Here is an 18936-nt window from a genome sequence, read left to right as displayed (position 1 = left end):
GGTGAATACTCACTTTGTCAGATGCATGTCTGGAAGGGCTCCTTCATGTTAAGAGGATGAGAAATCAGAGTAAACAAAATGACCCTCCCCATGCAGGTTTGTAAATTCAATTTTAGTGGTTACAGGCAAGGACAAGATAGATGCAGTTATTGTTGTAGCAGGTCTCCTGTGCTGAATGTGCTCTGTTTCTACAACTATTTTCAATCATTCATTGGCAGCCCCCTGGGGCAGGGTAGCCATTCCCAGAGCAGATGGGGTTGCACAAGGGATTGCTAGGTAGGGAGCGTGGGACGAAAGCAGGGACCGGTACAGTTAGAGACTCTCCATTGCTTCTTCCTAGCCCGCTCCAGCAGCTGCTCAGCCTGAGTCAGGGCATCTCCACCAAGGTGAGCTGGGGCATCAGGGAGTCGGCTACCAGCTGCTTGAACTCAACGACCGTCGCTCCCTTCAGCCTGGGAAGGTGCAAGAGGAGGAGGCAGGGCCCGGCGCCGGGTGGGAGGTGGAGGAGAATCGGGGTGAGGGGGCGCTGGCTGGGTTTAAAACTCCCCATAAAAGGCCTAGTTTAGTGGCCGCCACTTGCGGGCTGGTGGCAGCGGCGGCCGCGGCTCCCCATGGCGAATCAGTCCCAGTGCCTGGAGGACGCGCCCGGCCCCTGGCCCGCCGGGAAGCCGAGCTCGCCCGAGCTCTACAGCGAGTCGCAGCGGCTGGCGCTGGAGGAGCTGGTGGCGGGCGGCCGGGCCGCGTTCCGCGCTTTCCTGCGCCGCGAGAAGGTGCCCGGCTTCCTCTCGGAGCCCGAGATCCAGGCCATCCTCCAGGCGGCCGCGCCGCCGGCAGAGGACGGGGCGGCCGAGCCCTCGCTCAGCGCCTCGCTGGACTGCTCCTCGCTCACCTACTTCCCCGAGCAGTCGGACGTGGAGCCGCCCGTGCTGGAGCTGGGCTGGCCGGGATTCTCCAGCGGCTCGTACCGCGGCCTCACCCGCGTGGAGGCGCTTTTCCAGCCCAGCTTCGGGGAGACCATCTACAGCTGCAAGGAGGCGGTGCGCAGGCAGATCCGCTCGGCCAAGGAGGTGAGTCCCCAGCCCGGCCTCTGCGCCCCCTTCCTGCCCGAGCCGCCTCTTCCTCCGGGCGCCACGGGAAAGCCCCGGGGATACTGCGCTGCACAGCGCTCCTGCGTGTCTGGGGAACTAGGAGCCTGAACGCCGGTGTTGCACTAAAGACCCCCTGGCTTTGGTCCCTAAGCTCCAGCCAGCTAGGATTAAATTCTGAAATCTGCACCTTCGCAGTATTATTTATTGCATTTTTTTAAAATCACCACTTTAATGTTTGGTCTTGCAAAAACTTGTGACGTCCTGCAACAGAATGAAGGAAGGGAGAAGCTCCTCAGGTCAGGGATCCTGTCTGCTTTGTGATAAAATCTCTCATACTTTAGAAACTAGTCTTTCGGCAACCTATGTGTTATTTGCAGAATAAATGACAGTGTAGTGTGCTTATGGACACTCATTGGTCTTGGTTAGCTCACTTGGGACCTCGGCAATTATGAGTAATGTGGTCATCCCAAAACGCGTTTGTAGCACCTTAGTATCACACCATCACACAGTGTGTTTTTTAAATAAAACCTGATAGCTTGTGTCTAAGGCACAATGGGTGCTATGTACATAATTCACCTAGGGATCACTCATGCCACCTCTAGGATGGAATATTGCAGCCTTCTGCTTGTACAGTAACTCCTCGCTTAATGTTGTAATATTGTTCCTCAAAAATGCAACTTCACGCAAAACGATGTTAAGTGAACCCAATTTCCCCATAAGAATTAATGTAAATTGAGAGATGTGCATTTCCCCGTTTAATATGCCGACCCCACTCTAAGTACACTGCCTTTTAAAGTAGATCAGCAAGTGGAGACAGCAGCTGCTGCCAGCTAGCTCCCTCCTGTGTCCCCCCTGCTCTATGGAGATGGGGTAAGCGGAGTGTAGGGGGAAGGGGGACACCTGACAAATCCCACCTCACTCCCCGTAAGTCATGTGCCCGTGGGCTTCTAATCATTTTTGTTGCCCTCTGCTGGACTCTCTCCAATTTGTCCACATTCCTTCTGTAGTGGGGCGAAGAGGGGACCAAAACTGGACGCAATACTCCAGATGTGGCCTCACCAGTGCCAAATAGAAGGGAATAATCACTTCCCTTGATCTGCTGGCAGTTCTCCTCCTAATACAGCCCAACATGCCATTGGCCTTCTTGGCAACAAGGGCACACTACTGACTCATATCCAGCTTCTCATCCATTGTAATCCCCAAGTCCTTTTCTGCAGAACTGCTGCTTAGCCAGTCGGTCCCCAGCCTGTAGTGGTCCATGGGATTCTTCCTTCCTAAGTGCAGGACTCTGCATTTGTCCTTGTTGAACCTCATCAGATTTCTTTTGGCCCAATCCTCCAATTTGTCTAGGTCACTCTAGATCCTATCCCTACACTCTAGCTAATCTACCTTTCCCCCCATTTTAGTGTTATCTGCGAACTTGCTGAGGGTGCAATCCATCCCATCATACAGATCATTAATAAAGATATTGAACAAAACCAGCCCCAGGACTGACCCCTGGGCACTTTGCTTAATACCGGCTGCCAACTAGACATTGAGCCATTGATCACTACCCATTGAGTCTGACAATCCAGCCAGCTTTCTATCCATCATATAGTTCATTCATCCAATCCATATTTCTTTAACTTGCTGGCAAGAATATTGTGGGAGACTGTAGCAAAGCTTTTGATACAATCAAGCTATATCACATCCACCACTTTCCCCATATCCACAGAGCCAGTTATCTCGTCACTGAAGGCAATCAGGTTGGTCAGGCATGACTTGCCCTTGATGAATCCATGTTGAATGTTCCTGATCACCTTCCTCTTCTCCAAAATGAATTCCTTGAGGACCTGCTCTGTGATTTTGCCAGGGCCTGAAGTGAGGCTGACTTAAGTTAGAATCATAGATTATTAGGGTTGGAAGGGACCTCAAGAGATCATCTAGTCCAACTCCCTGCTCAAAGCAGGACCAATCCCCAAATCACCCCCTCAAGGATTGAACTCACAACCCTGGGTTTAGCAGGCCAATGCTCAAACCAACTTAGTCCCACTTAAGTTTTTCAGAGGAGAACTGAAGAACATCTCTACTTAGATTTCTCCCTATGATATCAGCTATGAAGGCAGAGTGTAATTATCCAAGCTGGATCTTGGCCAGGCCATCTAGACTAATAATGCTTCCTTTGTTCAAAATATCATGGGATCCCTAATGATTACGGCTGTCTATTAATCACAGTTAACTCATCCGATTAACTCAAAAAAATGAATCAAGATTAATTGCAGTTTTAATCACATTGTTAAACAATAGAATACTAATTGAAGTTTATTAAATATTTTTGGATTTTTTCTACATTTTAAAATATATTGATTTTAAATACAACACAGAATAGAGTCTACAGTGCTCACTTTATATGATTTTGATTACAAATATTTGCACTGTAAACATTATAAAAAAAAAAGAAAAATAGTAATTTTCAATTCACCTCATACGAGTACCATAATGCAATCACTTTTGTTGTGAAAGTGCAATTTACAAATGCATTTTTTGTTTATTTGTTCCATAACTGCCCTCAAAAACAAAACCATGTAAAACTTTAAGCCTATAAGTCCACTCAGTCCTACTTCCTGTTCAGCCAATCGCTAAGACATACAACATTTTCAGGAGGTAATGCTGCCTGCCTTTCACTTTCAGGTGACATTGTAAATAAGAACAGGGATTCGCATGGCAATTTTGTAGCCAGCATTGCAAGGTATTTACATGTCAGATAAGCTAAACATACATAAGCCCCTTCGTGCTTTTGTCCACTATTCTAGAGGACATGCTTCCATGCTGGTGATGCTTGTTTAAAAAAAATGCATTAATTAAATTTTGATTGAGTTCCCTGGGGCGGGGGAGAGAGAACAGTAGTGTCCTGCTGTTTTACCTGCATTCAGCAATATATTTCATGTTATAGAAGTCTCCGATGATGAACCAGCACATGTTTTTTATTTTAAGAACACTATCACTGCAGATTTGGCAAAACACAAAGAAAGTACAATGTTAGATTTCTAAAGATAGCTACAGCACTCGACCCAAGGTTTAAGAATCTGAAGTGCCTTCCAAAATCTGAGAGGGACAAGGTGTGGAGCATGCTTTCAGAAGTCTTAAAAGAGCAACACTCCAATCCGGAAACTACATAATTCAAACCATGAAAAAAAACAACTAACCGTCTGCTGGTGGCATCTGACTCAGATGATGAAAGTGAACATGCGTCAGTCTGCACTGTTATCGAGCAGAATCTGCCATCAGCATGGATGCATGTCCTCTGGGATGATGATTGAAACATGAAGGGGCATACGAATGTTTAGCATATTTGGCATGTAAATACCTTGCAGTGCCAGCTACAAAAGTGCTATGTGCACACCTGTTCTCACTTTCAGGTGACACTGTAAACAAGAAGCGGGCAGCATTATCTCCTGCAAATGTAAACAAACTTCAGAGGGGTAGCCGTGTTAGTCTGGATCTGTGAAAGCAGCAGAGAATCCTGTGGCACCTTATAGACTAACAGAGACTTAACTACTCTGTTAGTCTATAAGGTGCCACAGGATTCTCTGCTGCTTCCGTAAACAAACTTGTTTGTCTGAGCGATTGGCTGAACAAGAAGTAGGATTCCATTGGCTTGTAGTCTCTAAGGTTTTACTTTGTTTTATTTTTTAATGCAGTTAGTTTTTTGTACATCATTCTACATTTTTAAGTTCAACTTTCATGATAAAGAGATTGCATTACAGTACTTGTATAAAGTGAATTGAAAAATATTTTTTCAGCACAAATATTTTTAATAAAAAATAAAGTGAGCACTGTACTCTGATCTGTGTTGTAATTGAAATCAATATATTTGAAAATGTAGAAAACATACAAAAATATGTAAATAAATGGTATTTTATTGTGCGATTAATCATGATGATTTTTTTAATTGTGATTAATTGTGATTTTTTTTTTTAATCACTTGACAGCCCTACTAATGACAATACAGTAAGGATCCCCAGCATTTCTTCTCATCTAAAGAAATGATAGTAAAGGGGAAACCAATTCACACCAGTGACGATATTTCCTGTGCTGAGAAGTTTCTTTTCCTTGCATACTCAAACCGTTTGCAGATATCACTGGTGAAGTCAGTGATCCTTTCCAAGTTTTGGGACTGAAAAAGTCCTTCTCTTCAAGCAATACATTTTACAGGAAGAGGACACAATCCCACAAACTCTGACTTAGAATGTGTCTATCAAAATGGCTTGCGTTTGTGTTGCATCTCCAACCTGGGGTACTTCAGTGTAAGAAACTTCAAGCTAAGAATTAACTATCTCGCCAAAGTTCTGTTTTGGACTGGATATTTACTCTCCATTCCCATATCTCTGTTTATTAAGCGGTTGAATGGTATCAAAGGTCAACTATTTGGTTGTGGAAGGCTGGTGGTGAAACACCTACCTCTAAAAAAAAATGTTTCTAAGTAAGCTTCTTACTAGCCCATTCATCTGGTGTTGGAGAGCAGCCTGTAGTCCCTGCCTGCCCTGGTGGGTCTTGGGATCAATTTAGAGGTGGGGGAAATGAAGGAACCTTAAGACCTGTGTGCTTCAGCCTTGTGGGTGAAGTCATGCAATACACAAGAGGGAATAGAGAATACAAATATAATTAAACAGTGAGCAAGATGCTGCTGAGCAAATGATAAACGGAGATAGTGTTCCCTGATAAGGGGTGATTCAGTACTTGATTCTGAAAGTATGTAAGATTTCTTTTCCTGAGTAACTTATGCATTGGCAGAAAGGACTGACAGCCAGCAATCTCTCTTTCCCAATTCAGTTACCTGCCTTCAGCTATTTAATTGTGTCGTTTGCACCCTATGAACCAAAGAGATGTAGTCCCTATTCACAAACTCTCTAGTTTCTGCTATTGCAATTCCAAGTGTACAAAAGGAAACCGCGTGGATGGTGTAGCAAAGAATCTTAGATGTACTTTCTTTTTATACGTTATCAAATGGTAAGTGTCAAGGACAGAATGAATACTCTAAGAAGCAGGCTGCCATCATCCTACGAGTTCAATATCTATGTTTCCATTTTACTGTGTATGACTTTGTGGAAGCGATGATATGCAGAGATTGATTATAATGGATACCCATATACTTTAGGTGTGCTGTGAAGCAACATATTTGTGCAATACCCATGTGTTTTCACTTTGAAATGCTGTTAGCTTAACCTAAACCCATTTCCTTACCCTTCCATCCCTGAGTATCAGGGTGTCCTCTCTCACCTCTGATGCAGAGCAATATAAAAAGCTTTCCCACTGTAGAGCCTGCACATACGGCTCTGATTCAGCCAGGGATTTGTCTGTCATCAACAAGTTGGTTCAATAAAAGCTATTACGTCATCCACCTTATCTCTCTAATATCCAGGGGCTGATGCAGCTACAACATTACATATCTAAATTATCCAGTACTTGACACACTTGTGGAATGCTGCTAAGAATGACAGAACAGATTGACTATGTCACAATAAAATAACACTTAAAAAAAGTAGCAAGGAAAATGGAAACTTGTCTAGGGAATATGGTATCGATAAAAGGAAACCAACCAGGGGACTACTTAATTTGGAAACTAAATTGATTCATAAACCCCTCTGCCCCTTCTAAATTTCCCCTGGGGTGCTGAGAAAAATAAGACATAGGTCACAAGGTTTTCTTGAACTAATGGTTTCTTCTGTATTTGTTGCAGGTTATTGCTGTGGTTATGGATACCTTCACAGACATTGATATCTTCAAAGACCTTCAGGAAGCCTGTAGCAAGCAGAAAGTTAGTGTGTACATCCTTTTAGATCGTGCTTCCTTGCCCCACTTCCTGAAAATGTGCAGAAATCTAGGAGTTGATCTTGAGCAGGAGAAGGTAGGCACTGTGATACTTATGGCAACAAACATTTGGTTATTGGCCGTGTTGCAACCATAACATCTGAGTTTTCAAAAGAAATCTGATCTATGTAGCTCTTGCTCTTTTTTTGTAAGTTTTAAGTGATCTTGAAAAACAAGGCACTAACTGCACAAACAATGGTGTCTTTAAAGGTGCACTAACACCCATGTATTGAAGTGATTTTTGCCTTTAACACTTGTTGTGGGATTGCTGAAAGCACTGCAGATGCTCTTTTCTTTGTTTAAATAGCTGTAGCTTGAACCTTAATTTTCTGGCCATCTCATAAAGTAAATTGACTTTCCTTAGAATTGGGAATCTTTCTGATGAATGTCTTAATGTTTCTGGCCCAGATGATTAAATTTTTTTCTTTCTTCTAGGAAATCTGTTGAAAGAGAGGTTCTCTTCCCACAAACATAAATTATTTAAAGGGGGAGGTGACTGGGTAAACACATAATCCACTATATTTCAGTCACTCTTTTGTAAGGATGCAAAGGGGTTTTAGTTCAATTTAGTCCATTTCTTAATCCCTGAAGGACAAATACGTTGAGTGGTCTTGTTAGTCCAACAGTATCAAAGTTCACTGCTTTATAATGAGGGAGCCTAAATTCTGGTTCAAATTTTGACTTCATGTTTTACTCCCTAAGCCACAAGAACCCCTTAGAGTGGTCATTTGACTCCTTAGGAGAGAGAATCTTATGTCACTCAGCAGCATCCTGTGTTAGCTGATCAACAGTGGTCTTCGGACTCTGTTTTATCATTAATGTTTGTAAGTTTCCCTCTTAGGTGGAATCATTTTTCTTTTGATATGCCAAAACCTAAATAAGTTTTTTCTCTTTCAAACAGCTGATGAGAGTTCGAACTATATCGGGAAACACTTATTGCACAAGGTCAGGAGTCAAAATTGTGGGGAAGGTCCAAGAAAAGTTTATCTTGGTTAATGGCATAAGAGTGACAACAGGTTCCTACAGGCAAGTACCCTATTTCTTTTCATGTCCTTGTCTCCTATGATTTCTTTGGATTGTGGAGTGAAGGGTAACAGTACAAAACTGTTTTTTTCTTATGAGCTGTTGATCGTATGTGATGTTTGCACTAAAAAATATGTTACTAACTATCTGTAGTACAGTAACAATCTAGTTTCTTGTATTGAAAGAGAACATGTATTGGCACTATTTCAACCTTTGTGTGGGTGTATTATTTAACATCGTTGTGAATTTTCTCATTATTAAGTTTCACATGGACTGATGGGAAACTGAACAGCAGTAACATCTTGATTCTGTCGGGCCCAGCAGTCGCACATTTTGACCTGGAATTCCGGATCCTTTTTGCACAGTCAAAGCCCATCAACCCCAAACTGTCATCCAGTTGCAAGAAGAGTGGAATGTTTAATCAGCTGATTAGGAGAACAAAGGCTTCCAGTGACTTGAGGAAGGAAAACTTCTTGAGAATGGATTTTTTTCTACCTTAGAGCATTTGTAGGAAACATGAGAAGGAAACAGAGCTTCTTGTATGCCTCCAGGGAGGCAAAGTGTAAGTCAAATATCATCATGCAAGCATCTCCACCATTTACTGAGAGGAATGTCTCTGCAGTCATGAGGCCACGTTGGAGCATAGAGAGGTGAGCACTGTCCACTCAACTTGAAAGATGAGAAGAGCCCACTGTGCCCATATCCAATGCTTCCTTGCAAACCAGTGTTGTAATGGTAGCCACTGGAAAACAAACCTCAAATTGAGAGAAGGCAATACTCAAACAGTGGTTCTACTGAAGACCGCTACAACTCAGGCCAACAAACATAAGACTGGTATTGTCTCTGCCTCCAGCATGTGGATAACTCTTGTTAACTTCTTCTTCTAGTTTTCAGTCATTCTCCTGTACTTTCCCATCCTCTACTAGATCAGTATCATCTTAACTCAATGGCTCTGGTTATTCTAAAGATTCTGGCTACCGAAAAGAACACTGCTTTAAAGATCTCCTTCTGAAAAATAAATAGAGAGGGGCACTCTTCTGCTCTGAAATCAGGTCCAAGCTCAGTCTTGTGTTTGGCAATCTCTCCAGCCAGGGACATTTGACTGTATAGTGACCTGGATAGCCAAACATAACATATAACCTCAACTAGATGGAAAAAGATCGATGTCAGCCTACTGGGCCTCAGACATCACACCCTTTTTTCAAATGAATGGCTGCAGCTAGGTGGAGCAAGTTAGTGCATCAGCTGCTTTGAAGCACTAGTGTTGTTGTGACCATGTTGGTCTCAGGATATAAGACAGACAAGGTGGATGAGGTAATATCTTTTATTGGATCAACTTCTGTTGGTGAAAGAGACATGCTTTTCAAGCTTATACTGAGCGCTGTTGGGGTTCTTCCTAGGCAACTTATTACACAATGCACAGTGAAGTACTTGAAGCATTAAAACATAGATGTGCCTTAATTTGCTATTTTTTTGAACAAATTACATTATTTTAAATGTACAATATCCTTTTTGTTTTGTAATTAAGTATTGATAAGGTTGCAAAAAGATTATAAAAAATCTTTTTTAGGTGTTCATTTCTCTAGAATACTTTTTTTTTTTCTATGCTGAAGCTTTCCCTATTTGCTTTTGCAGAACCAAATGAAGCCCTGCTTGGTTAAATCATTGTACATTCTCCATACCTTGCCTGACAGGCACAGGGGCATTTGCTTTCAGTTTATTCCTGGGACAAGTTTTATGAGAGATTTTGAAATGCAGGGGGGAATCCTCCTCCCCCCACTGCACACATTTCCCCCAAATCAGATCATATGTGCAAAAAAAAAAAATCAAACTATCCTGCCATTTTAAGGTCTTCATACAAATTCAAAGCTCTCATTTAAAACACATCTAACCTTTACTGTTGCAAAAATAATAATTGCAACATATATTCTTGCCCTGTGGTCTCAATAATTCAGCCTTGTAGAAACTTCTCTTCAATCAACAGTGGTATCTGCGCTAAAGTAGGAAGTTAATCTTAGCCTACTTCATTTATTGAGGCCCTGATTCAGCAGAGCATCTAGGCATGGGCGTAAGTGCTTTACTGAGTCTGGGTCTCAGGCATGAACATCTAAAGCTAATTGAGGAGTTATGTACAGTAACTCCTCAGCTACTGTTATCTCGGTTAACGTTGTTTCGTTGTTACATTGTTGATCAATTAGGGAACGTGCTCGTTTAAAGTTGCACAATACTCTCTTATAACGTTGTTTGGCAGCCGCCTGCTTTGTCCTCTGCTTACAGAAAGAGCAGCCCGTTGGAGCTAGCTGGGGCTCGGAACCAGGGTGGATCAGCAGCCCACCTATCAGCTCCCCTAAGTTCCCTGTGGTGTAGCCACTCAGTAGGCTACCAACTGCCAGGCAGTTCAGCTGTCCCTCTCCCCAGTGTCATGTGCTGCTCCTGCCCTCTGCCTTGTAGCTGCTCCTGGGAGCCTCCTGCTTGCTGTGGTGAGGAGGGGGGGAAGAGAGAGAGAGAAGAGGAGTGCTAATGTCAGAGTGTCCTCCTGCCCCCCTCCACCCTGCTCCTTTACCCCGTCTCCACAGAGCAGGCGTGGGACAGGACAGGGCTTAGGACAGAGGGAGCTTGCTAGCAGCAGCTGTTGTCTCAACTTGCTGATCTACTTAAAAAGGCAGTGTACTTAGAATGGGGTCAGTGTAGTTAAAGGGGCAATGCACATCACACACACACACACACACACACACACACACACACACACCTGTGTTTCCTCCCTCCATGTGTGCTGCCTTACAGAGTGTGAGGCTTCATTAACAATGTGTTAAACCTTGAGGGCTCAGCCGCCTGTTAGTTTATCATTTACCAGTAAGGCATTCCTTGGGAAATATCCCACCCTCTGACTTTACCACCTCAACAGCTTCACAATCATCATTGCTGTGTACAGTATTAAACTGTTTAAAACTTATACAGTGTGTCTGTGTGTATAATAGGTTTTTGTCTGGTGAAAACAATTTCCCCGGAACTTAACTCTTCCCCCCCCCCTTTACATTAATTCTTATGGGGCAATTGGATTTGCTTAACATCATTTGACATAAAGTAGCATTTTTCAGGAACATAACTACAACGTTAAGTGACGCGTTATTGTATGTTATTAAGCATGGCAATTAAAAACAAAAAAGACACAACTTGAGGCAACCCTGTTGTTGCATAAAGGTTGTTTTAAATCCAGGAAAAAATTAATATTCTAGATCAACATTAATTAGCACTTCATATAGCCTGTATATTTGTTATACAAAACAAACAAGAAAAACTCTTATGTGCAATAAAGATAACACTAAGATTAAAACGTGACAAACTGAATGTATAACATAATTTATCTTCTGCATTTATTGTAACTGAAACTTAACCCTTCTAATTTGCCTGATTCAAGAACACTAAATAATTGTAAATGTCCATGATGGTTTTTTATCCTTGTATTAGTATCTTAAGTGTGGGTTTGTCCTTTGCTATGATATGTCTCTCTTAAATGCAATAATCCTCTTAATGCCAATTTTGTGATCCATGCAGAATGTTCCTGTCAGGCTAACAAATTCAGAATTTGTAAGTGTCTTGTATATTTGTGTGTTCAAAATTGATGATGGACTTTTCTCTTGAATGAGATTTTCCCCCTCTTTTGTGCAAAGGATTCTGAGTTTACTGTAACAGTGTTTCCTGTATGGGCTAGTGTTGCTGTGATTGAAAAAAGCAACATTTACAAAGAATCATAGAATATCAGGGTTGGAAGGGACCTCAGGAGGTCATCTGTCCAACCCCCTGCTCAAAGCAGGACCAATTTCGAGACAGATTTTTGCCCCAGATCCCTAAATGGCCCCTTCAAGGATTGAACTCCCAACCCTGGGCTTAGCAGGCCATTGCTCAAACCACTGAGATCTTTTGTATTATTTATAATTTCAAAATGTATCCAAATAAACAGCCAGGATTTTAAGATTACATACAATCAAAGACATAGTTGTTTCACAAACTCTTTTGGAGAAAATTATTAGATAATAAATAAAAATCAATTGCAAGATTATATTAACCAGGTAATGTTGTATAAAAGCATCACTTCAGATTAATTACAATAGTCATAGTGCTGCTCTGTCACATTATTTATGTGCATGATAAAGAGTGCTAGAGATTAAGAAGCCACTGAAATGTGACTGGGGATTTTGTGGTTCTGTGAGTTTTTTTTTCACCCTCTCTGTCAAAGATTTAATAAAGCATCAGGGTAATTGAACTTAATTGTCTGATGATTCTTTTCCCAAACCATCAGCTGCCTGGTATCAAGTGCAGTGATTTTGGTGCATATATCCTTGTGGTATCTACACTCATGGTAGGGCGGAAACTTGACCTAGTTGTAATCAATATAATAGGGATTCTTTATTGAAGCTATTGGACAAAGATCCTGTGGTTCTCCTTAGGTTGAGCCACCACCTCAAATACAGCTGTGCTGCCTTATCTTATCCTAGAGCAGAGGCTCTCAAACTTTATTGCACCACGTCCCCCTCTGACAAAGCCCAAGCCCCACCACTCTGGGTGGAGGGGGGCAAAGCCAAAGCTCAAGGGCTTCAGCCCCAGGCAGGGAGCCTGTAACTTCAGCCCTGGGCAGCGGGGGCTCAGGTCCTTGGGCTTCAGTCCTGAGTGGTGGGACTCGGGCTTCAGGCCTGGGCCCTAGCAAGTCCAAGCCAGCCCTAGTGACCCCATTAAAATGGAGTCCCAACCCACTTTGGGGTCCTGACCCACAGTCTGAGAACCACTGTCAGAGGGTTTTCTTAAGGCTTGGCTAGGACTAATGAGTCATGCAAGGGATTATGGCTTGCATCGTACTTCTGGTTTGTTTTTGTTTTTTCTTCTGTGAATTTAAGGAAACTTTTTACAAGTCAAGCTTTGGGTCTGTGCCTAAACTGGGCCTTGAGCAGCCCTATCCATCCTGTTCTGCCTCTGGTTTTTCCTGTGCTGGTGCTGCCTCAAATTGCATCCAGTATGCTTGCCAGTCACCAAAGGGTGATTCCCTTCTAATGCTGTCCATAATACAAATGGTCACAGCAGCAGCCACTTTGCTATTGCTTTCCTGCCTTTTTATCTTGCACTGCTGAATTCATTTTAAAGACATAACAGGTGAGATCAAATATAAGGAGCAATGTTGACTATTTGATCTTTTTTCTAGTCAAGACTAATTTAGGTAGGGCTTAGCTAACATGCGGTAGCTAAGGTCAACCTAAACTCAACCTCTTTTCCTAGTTAACCAGGTGAAATGAAATGTTGCACTCAATGTGGTGGCATTTTCTGTGCTTGTCTGCAATGCAATAATTTTTGAATGCTGCATTTGATCATCTCCTAAATTTCAGGGACTGCTGCAGGTAGCAGTGGGCAGAACCCTATTGCTTTGGATGAAAATAAAAAAACCAGCAAGGAGAAATGGGGGGTGCACAGATCCTCTGGCATCTGGTTAGCAGACTGAGCAACTTCAACCAATGACTGTGGCTGTAGATCAAAGAACCAGTTGTTGGCAGCCTTCCACCATAGCAATACCCAAATCTCAGCTCTGCTGCTGTTCCTAGTACAGTTCAAACATATTGACACCCTGAATTACTTATTTCCCAGAGAGAAAGAAAAAGAAGGGGTTGGAGGTGGGGGGCTGGGGCATACATATACAGTCTTTGGCCTGGACAGGGGGTCTCTCCTCCAAGGGAGGGGGGAATGAGGGATACAAAACTCTGCTATGGGATGTGGATCACACAGCCCCTGGCATGGAGGATAATGGCATGGAGGGCACACAGAGATCCTGCATGGGAGGAATGGGGGACAATGGTATGGGGGAGGGGGAAATAGGGAGGCACGCTAAGTTCTTGCCGGGGAATGGTGAGCACCGGGAGAATGTGGACACACAGTGCCCCATGCACGCGGGCCAGGGGAACTATGAGTAAACAGAGCTGCTGGGGTGGGAGGAAGAATGAGGGACAGACAAAGACCCTGGCTTGAAGGGAAGGTGGACATGGAGACCTTGGCATGAGGGAAGGGATGAAGGGGTTGAAGAGAGTCTCTACAACAGGGGAGGAGGGGAGGGTGGCACACAGGGAACTTGTAGCTGGGAAGAGAGAAATGCAAGGACCCCCTAGTGTGTGCAAAGTGTTCAGCCTAGAGAAGCAACAAAGTGTGCAACCCTCTCGTTATGAGTATCCCAATGCATAGTATTTTTCTTAAAGCTCCAGCTTCTAGGAGCAAATTCTTAGGTGTGAATCTGAGATTACTTTTTTTCGTAATGCTTGTTTCTAGCCTATCTGGTTGTGGAGGAAATCTTGAAAACATTATTGAAATGCACCCTAAAGGCTCAGGCCAGAGCTATACTTTTGCCAATATACTAATACTGGGTAGGGGTGGGTGGTTGATTTTTTATGACATTTTTATACTGTATCTGCAAAAGCCCTAGTGTAACTTGTTTTGCTGGGGGAATTGGTAAAAGCTATACTAGCAATTTGCAAGTATAAACTTGCAACCTACCGACCGCTATGCCTACCTTCATGCCTCCAGCTTCCATCCCGGGCACATCACACGATCCGTTGTCTACAGCCAAGCACTGAGGTACAACCACATCTGCTCTAACCCCTCAGACAGAGACCAACACCTACAAAATCTCCACCAAGTATTCTCAAAACTACAATACCCGCACGAGTAAATAAGGAAACAGATCAACAGAGCCAGACGTGTACCCAGAAGCCTCCTACTGCAAGACAAACCCAAGAAAGAAACCAACAGGACTCCACTGGCCATCACATACAGCCCCCAGCTAAAACCCCTCCAACGCATCATCAGGGATCTACAACCCATCCTGGACAATGATCCCAAACTTTCACAGGTCTTGGGTGGCAGGCCAATCCTTGCCCACAGACAGCCTGCCAACCTGAAATGTATTCTCACCAGCAACTGCACACCATACCATAGTAATTCTACCTCAGGAACCAATCCATGCAACAAACCTCGATGCCAACTCTGCCCACATATATACACCAGTGACACCATCACAGGACCTAACCAGATCAGCCATACCATCACTGGTTCATTCACCTGCACGTCCACCAATGTAATATACGCCGTCATATGCCAGCAATGCCCCTCTGCTATGTACATCGGCCAAACTGGACAGTCACTACGGAAAAGGATAAATGGACACAAATCAGATATCAGGAATGGCAATATACAAAAACCTGTAGGAGAGCACTTCAACCTCCCTGGCCACACTATAGCAGACCTTAAGGTGGCCATCCTGCAGCAAAAAAACTTCAGGACCAGACTTCAAAGAGAAACTGCTGAGCTTCAGTTCATCTGCAAATTTGACACCATCAGCTCTGGACTAAACAAAGACTGTGAATGGCTTGCCAATTACAGAACCAGTTTCTCCTTCCTTGGTTTTCACACCTCTATTGCTAGAACAGGGCCCCATCCTCCCTGATTGAACTAACCTTGTTATCTCTAGCTTGCTTGCTAGCATATATATACCTGCCCCTGGAAATTTCCACTACCCTGCATCTGACGAAGTGGGTATTCACCCACGAAAGCATACGCTCCAAAACGTCTGTTAGTCTATAAGGTGCCACAGGATTCTCTGCTGCTTTTACAAGTATAAACTGTGTCTGCACTAGGGGAGTTTGCCAGTGTAGCGATATTGGTATAAAAACACATGCAACCCCTGGCCTTTTCTAGTCTAGATTAGGGTCAGATCTACACTTGGATCTGGTCTAGACTAGAAAGTCTTATTAGCATCTGTTGATTAGGAGTGTGAAAATCACACTGCTAACTGACATAGCTATGCTGGCAAAAGCCCTAACGCTGATGCAGTTATACTGGCAAAAATGTTCTTTTGATGGCATAGCTTAGTTTTGGTTTAAGTTATACCAGCAAAAGAACTGTATAAACTGCATCTGAACTAGAGGGATTTGCTGATATAGCTCTACTGTTGTAGCATACCTGTAAAGCACTCCTAGTGTGGACTCAGTATATACTTGCAAATCTGCACTTTAGCATGGATAACTTATTATGGATAGCCCTTCCCTCTGAAATAAACTATAGTGTCAAAAGCAGTTTTGCCAGAATAACTGTCTACCCTATTCCTGGCACAGCTGTGTTGGTCAGAGATCACACCCCATGCCTGGTATAGCTGTGAAAGCAAAACTTTGTAGTGCAGCCTAGATCTGAGAAATTAGCAAGCAAATAACTAGAATCCAGGACATAGCATCTGTTAAAAGGTAATGATTTTTTAAATCACACAATATTCTGGGGGCTCAGCACTTGTGAACTGGCAGTATGGGGAATATTTTGTCATGGGGTCTCTGAGTACAGCATTGTCCTCTGTGCCCCACATCTATTATTAGGCTTGAAAGATATTGATTCAGATTACACAGAGAGAGAGATGGCTAATATCAAAATTTACTTTAAGGCTTTTTTCTTTTATTGTTTTAAATTTTCATAGTTATGGGAATTTATGGGGTGGCGGTGGATAAGACAGTAATTATTTAATGGCAGGTGGCAAGGAGATGCAAAAAGTTAAAGCTTCATAACTGTTACACAAATAGTCAACATCACAATCAAAATCTATCAGGTGAATATCCTTCAATAAACCTCTAAAATTGAGGCTCAACAGCTCAAGTGGCTCTTTAATGTGTCTCCAGGCATGGCTCTTTGCAGCACACACTAAAACAGGATGTGATTTAATTATTAACCAGTCTAAGTTATTAACCAGTCAGGATGTTTTTGGTATGTTATTGACCAATTATAGTTGATAAAAATAATAATACTCGATCAGTCACTTTGGTGTGAGAATAATATATAAATAAATAAAATGAAACAATGAATTCACACTATTATGGCTCTTTTGGATACAGTTGATGCTGATTTGGCTCTAGGGTGACCAGACAGCGAAAAATCAGGGGGGTAATGGGCGCCTATATAAGAAAAAGACCCAAACCCTATTTGGCTCCTGCACCAGGAGGTCTGAGTGAGTGTCACTGATCTAACGTTTTCAAGCCCCGTTTTCCCGACTTGGCCCAGCTGTAGCTTTCAATCATTATTGCTTGAAATATTTCCTCCTAGGTTCGTGTATGGCGAAATCACCACTTACTGCATTTTACCCCTAAAAGCCCTTCCACGCCCCCTATTAAAGATGAAGGCACAAAGGCCCTAGGAGTCTGTGCCTCCCCTGCTCCTGCGGGCACTAGGGTGCTGCCCGGCTGCCCCTTAGGGGAGGGGCCTTCTGGCTCCTCCCTTGGCGCCCATCACCCAAGTCTCTGGGCGCCTCCTCTAGCGGGCGGGAGCTGCCTGAGGCACAGCGGGGCCCCCTACGACCGGTGGGCTGGGAAGGGAAATGCACGGCAAAGAACAACCGCTCCTAGCCCGCGGGACCGATGCTATGGCAACGGCCGACCAATCACATAGCTCGCTCATCACGTGACACGCAGCCCCTACGCTTGCGGTGGGCGGGGCGTCACTTCCTTTTGACCTTTCACCCCAAGATGGCGGCGCCCGTGGGACCGATGAAATTTTGGAAACCGGGTGAGGGGCGAACGAGCCCTGGAGGGAGGGAGCCTCTGGGGAACAAATGCCGGGGAGGTACTGCCGGTGCTGGTCCTCTCAGCTTCCCTTCGCCGGGACCTGGCCGTGCCTCTCGGCAGGAGCCTGTGGGCCTCCTCTCGTCCCACCTCCCGAGCTGGGACAAAGCGGTTCATTTCTTACCATTCCCCACCACAGTGACCAGGAGCTGGTGACTTAATGGTCTGTCATTATTCCTCCTCTCCCCGGAGTCTCAGGATGGTGGGGCATTTAAGTTCACCTTGAGCTGGCAGGTTTACAGTCCGGGTCCCCCCCATCATCTGAGCCTCCATTCTCCCTGGTCCTGCCTGGCTTCTGGTCAGCAGAGATGCTGAGGGTTGATGGGTCACGGAGTCTGAGCTCTGCTCGTGCAGCTGAGGGTGGGCTCTGGGCTGCAGGGTAAAGGCACATTGACAAGGCTACATTGGGGATGCGGGCGGGAAGCTTGTGTTCCTGGGTTGAAACTCCCCTGTGGGTAAATGTGGTGGGTCTTCAGGGTTATCAAACAGGCATCTCTCATCAGCTCTAAAATAAAATAGAATTTGTCATCTTGTAAGCGAGGGACTCCCAACCTTTACTATAGCAGCACTACAGCTTCTCTATGATAAAAGCAAAGTAGAGAGAAAATGTAACTGAAACACAAAACTGTTCCTGAAATAATTATACTATCCCGTGCTTATGCTCTGTGTTTTGTGTGAGGATCTGAAAACAATTGACTGTCACCCAGAGGTTCCAGTAATGCACTTGCCCAAAGCAACAATCAGCTCATGGAAGAGCCAGAACTTAAACTGGTTAATAGTAGAGAGAGAGGCAGAAACATTTTGAATTCAAGTAGTCAATTTCCTGGGACATAGTGAAGTCTCCTGTGTGTCCCAAATCCCCTGTAGCATGTCACTGTACAAACACATGGGAAGAGCTGGTTCATACACTGAAGATTAACATTGAGAAATGTATACGTTGCTGTAAAATTAATCTAAAAGTGAGGGAGTCTCTCTCCAAATGGATGAGCCTTGACAAGGTGAACTAATTTGTTTAAATCAGATAACTATCTGTCGGGTATGTCCAGGAGTGCGGTAACAGAAGATATATGGATGCTCAGAGGAATTATTCCCTATCTTTCAGTTGGCATCCAAATGTTATATGATACTGATGGTTAAATCTGTGTCTACAATGGAGATTAAATTCTTATTGGAACCATTTTTAACCTTTCTTTAAACTGGTCTATGTTAATGCAACATGTAAACAGTTTGTTTGCTGAATGTGGATGGGACCTGTCTGTTTTAAAGCAGAATAATGAGCAAATACAGTTTAAATTCTTCTGTGGACATGGCCAATAATGTGCAACACAGATCCTACAAAATGAGGG

General features: G+C 43.7%; 1 protein-coding gene and 1 pseudogene across 2 annotated transcripts in view; both read left to right on the top strand.

Moving 5' to 3' along the window:
• Positions 1 to 587: 587 nt before the first annotated feature.
• On the top strand, positions 588 to 8726 carry LOC116821275 (protein FAM83D-like; annotated as a pseudogene).
• Positions 8727 to 17474: 8748 nt separating this feature from the next.
• Positions 17475 to 18936, top strand: part of DHX35 (DEAH-box helicase 35) — a 58639-nt gene continuing 57177 nt past the window's right edge. For both annotated transcript variants that reach the window (XM_032774339.2, XM_032774338.2), the window contains exon 1: positions 17475 to 17534. In XM_032774339.2, the coding sequence (XP_032630230.1) occupies positions 17495 to 17534 (40 nt within the window). In that variant the 5' untranslated portion in view covers positions 17475 to 17494. The remainder of the gene's footprint in view (positions 17535 to 18936) is intronic.

This window comes from Chelonoidis abingdonii, chromosome 14 (assembly GCF_003597395.2).
Source record: "Chelonoidis abingdonii isolate Lonesome George chromosome 14, CheloAbing_2.0, whole genome shotgun sequence".
Taxonomy (NCBI): Eukaryota; Metazoa; Chordata; order Testudines; family Testudinidae; genus Chelonoidis; species Chelonoidis abingdonii.
Note: the sequence above shows the minus strand (reverse complement) of the source record. Positions and strands in the feature narration are given on the sequence as shown.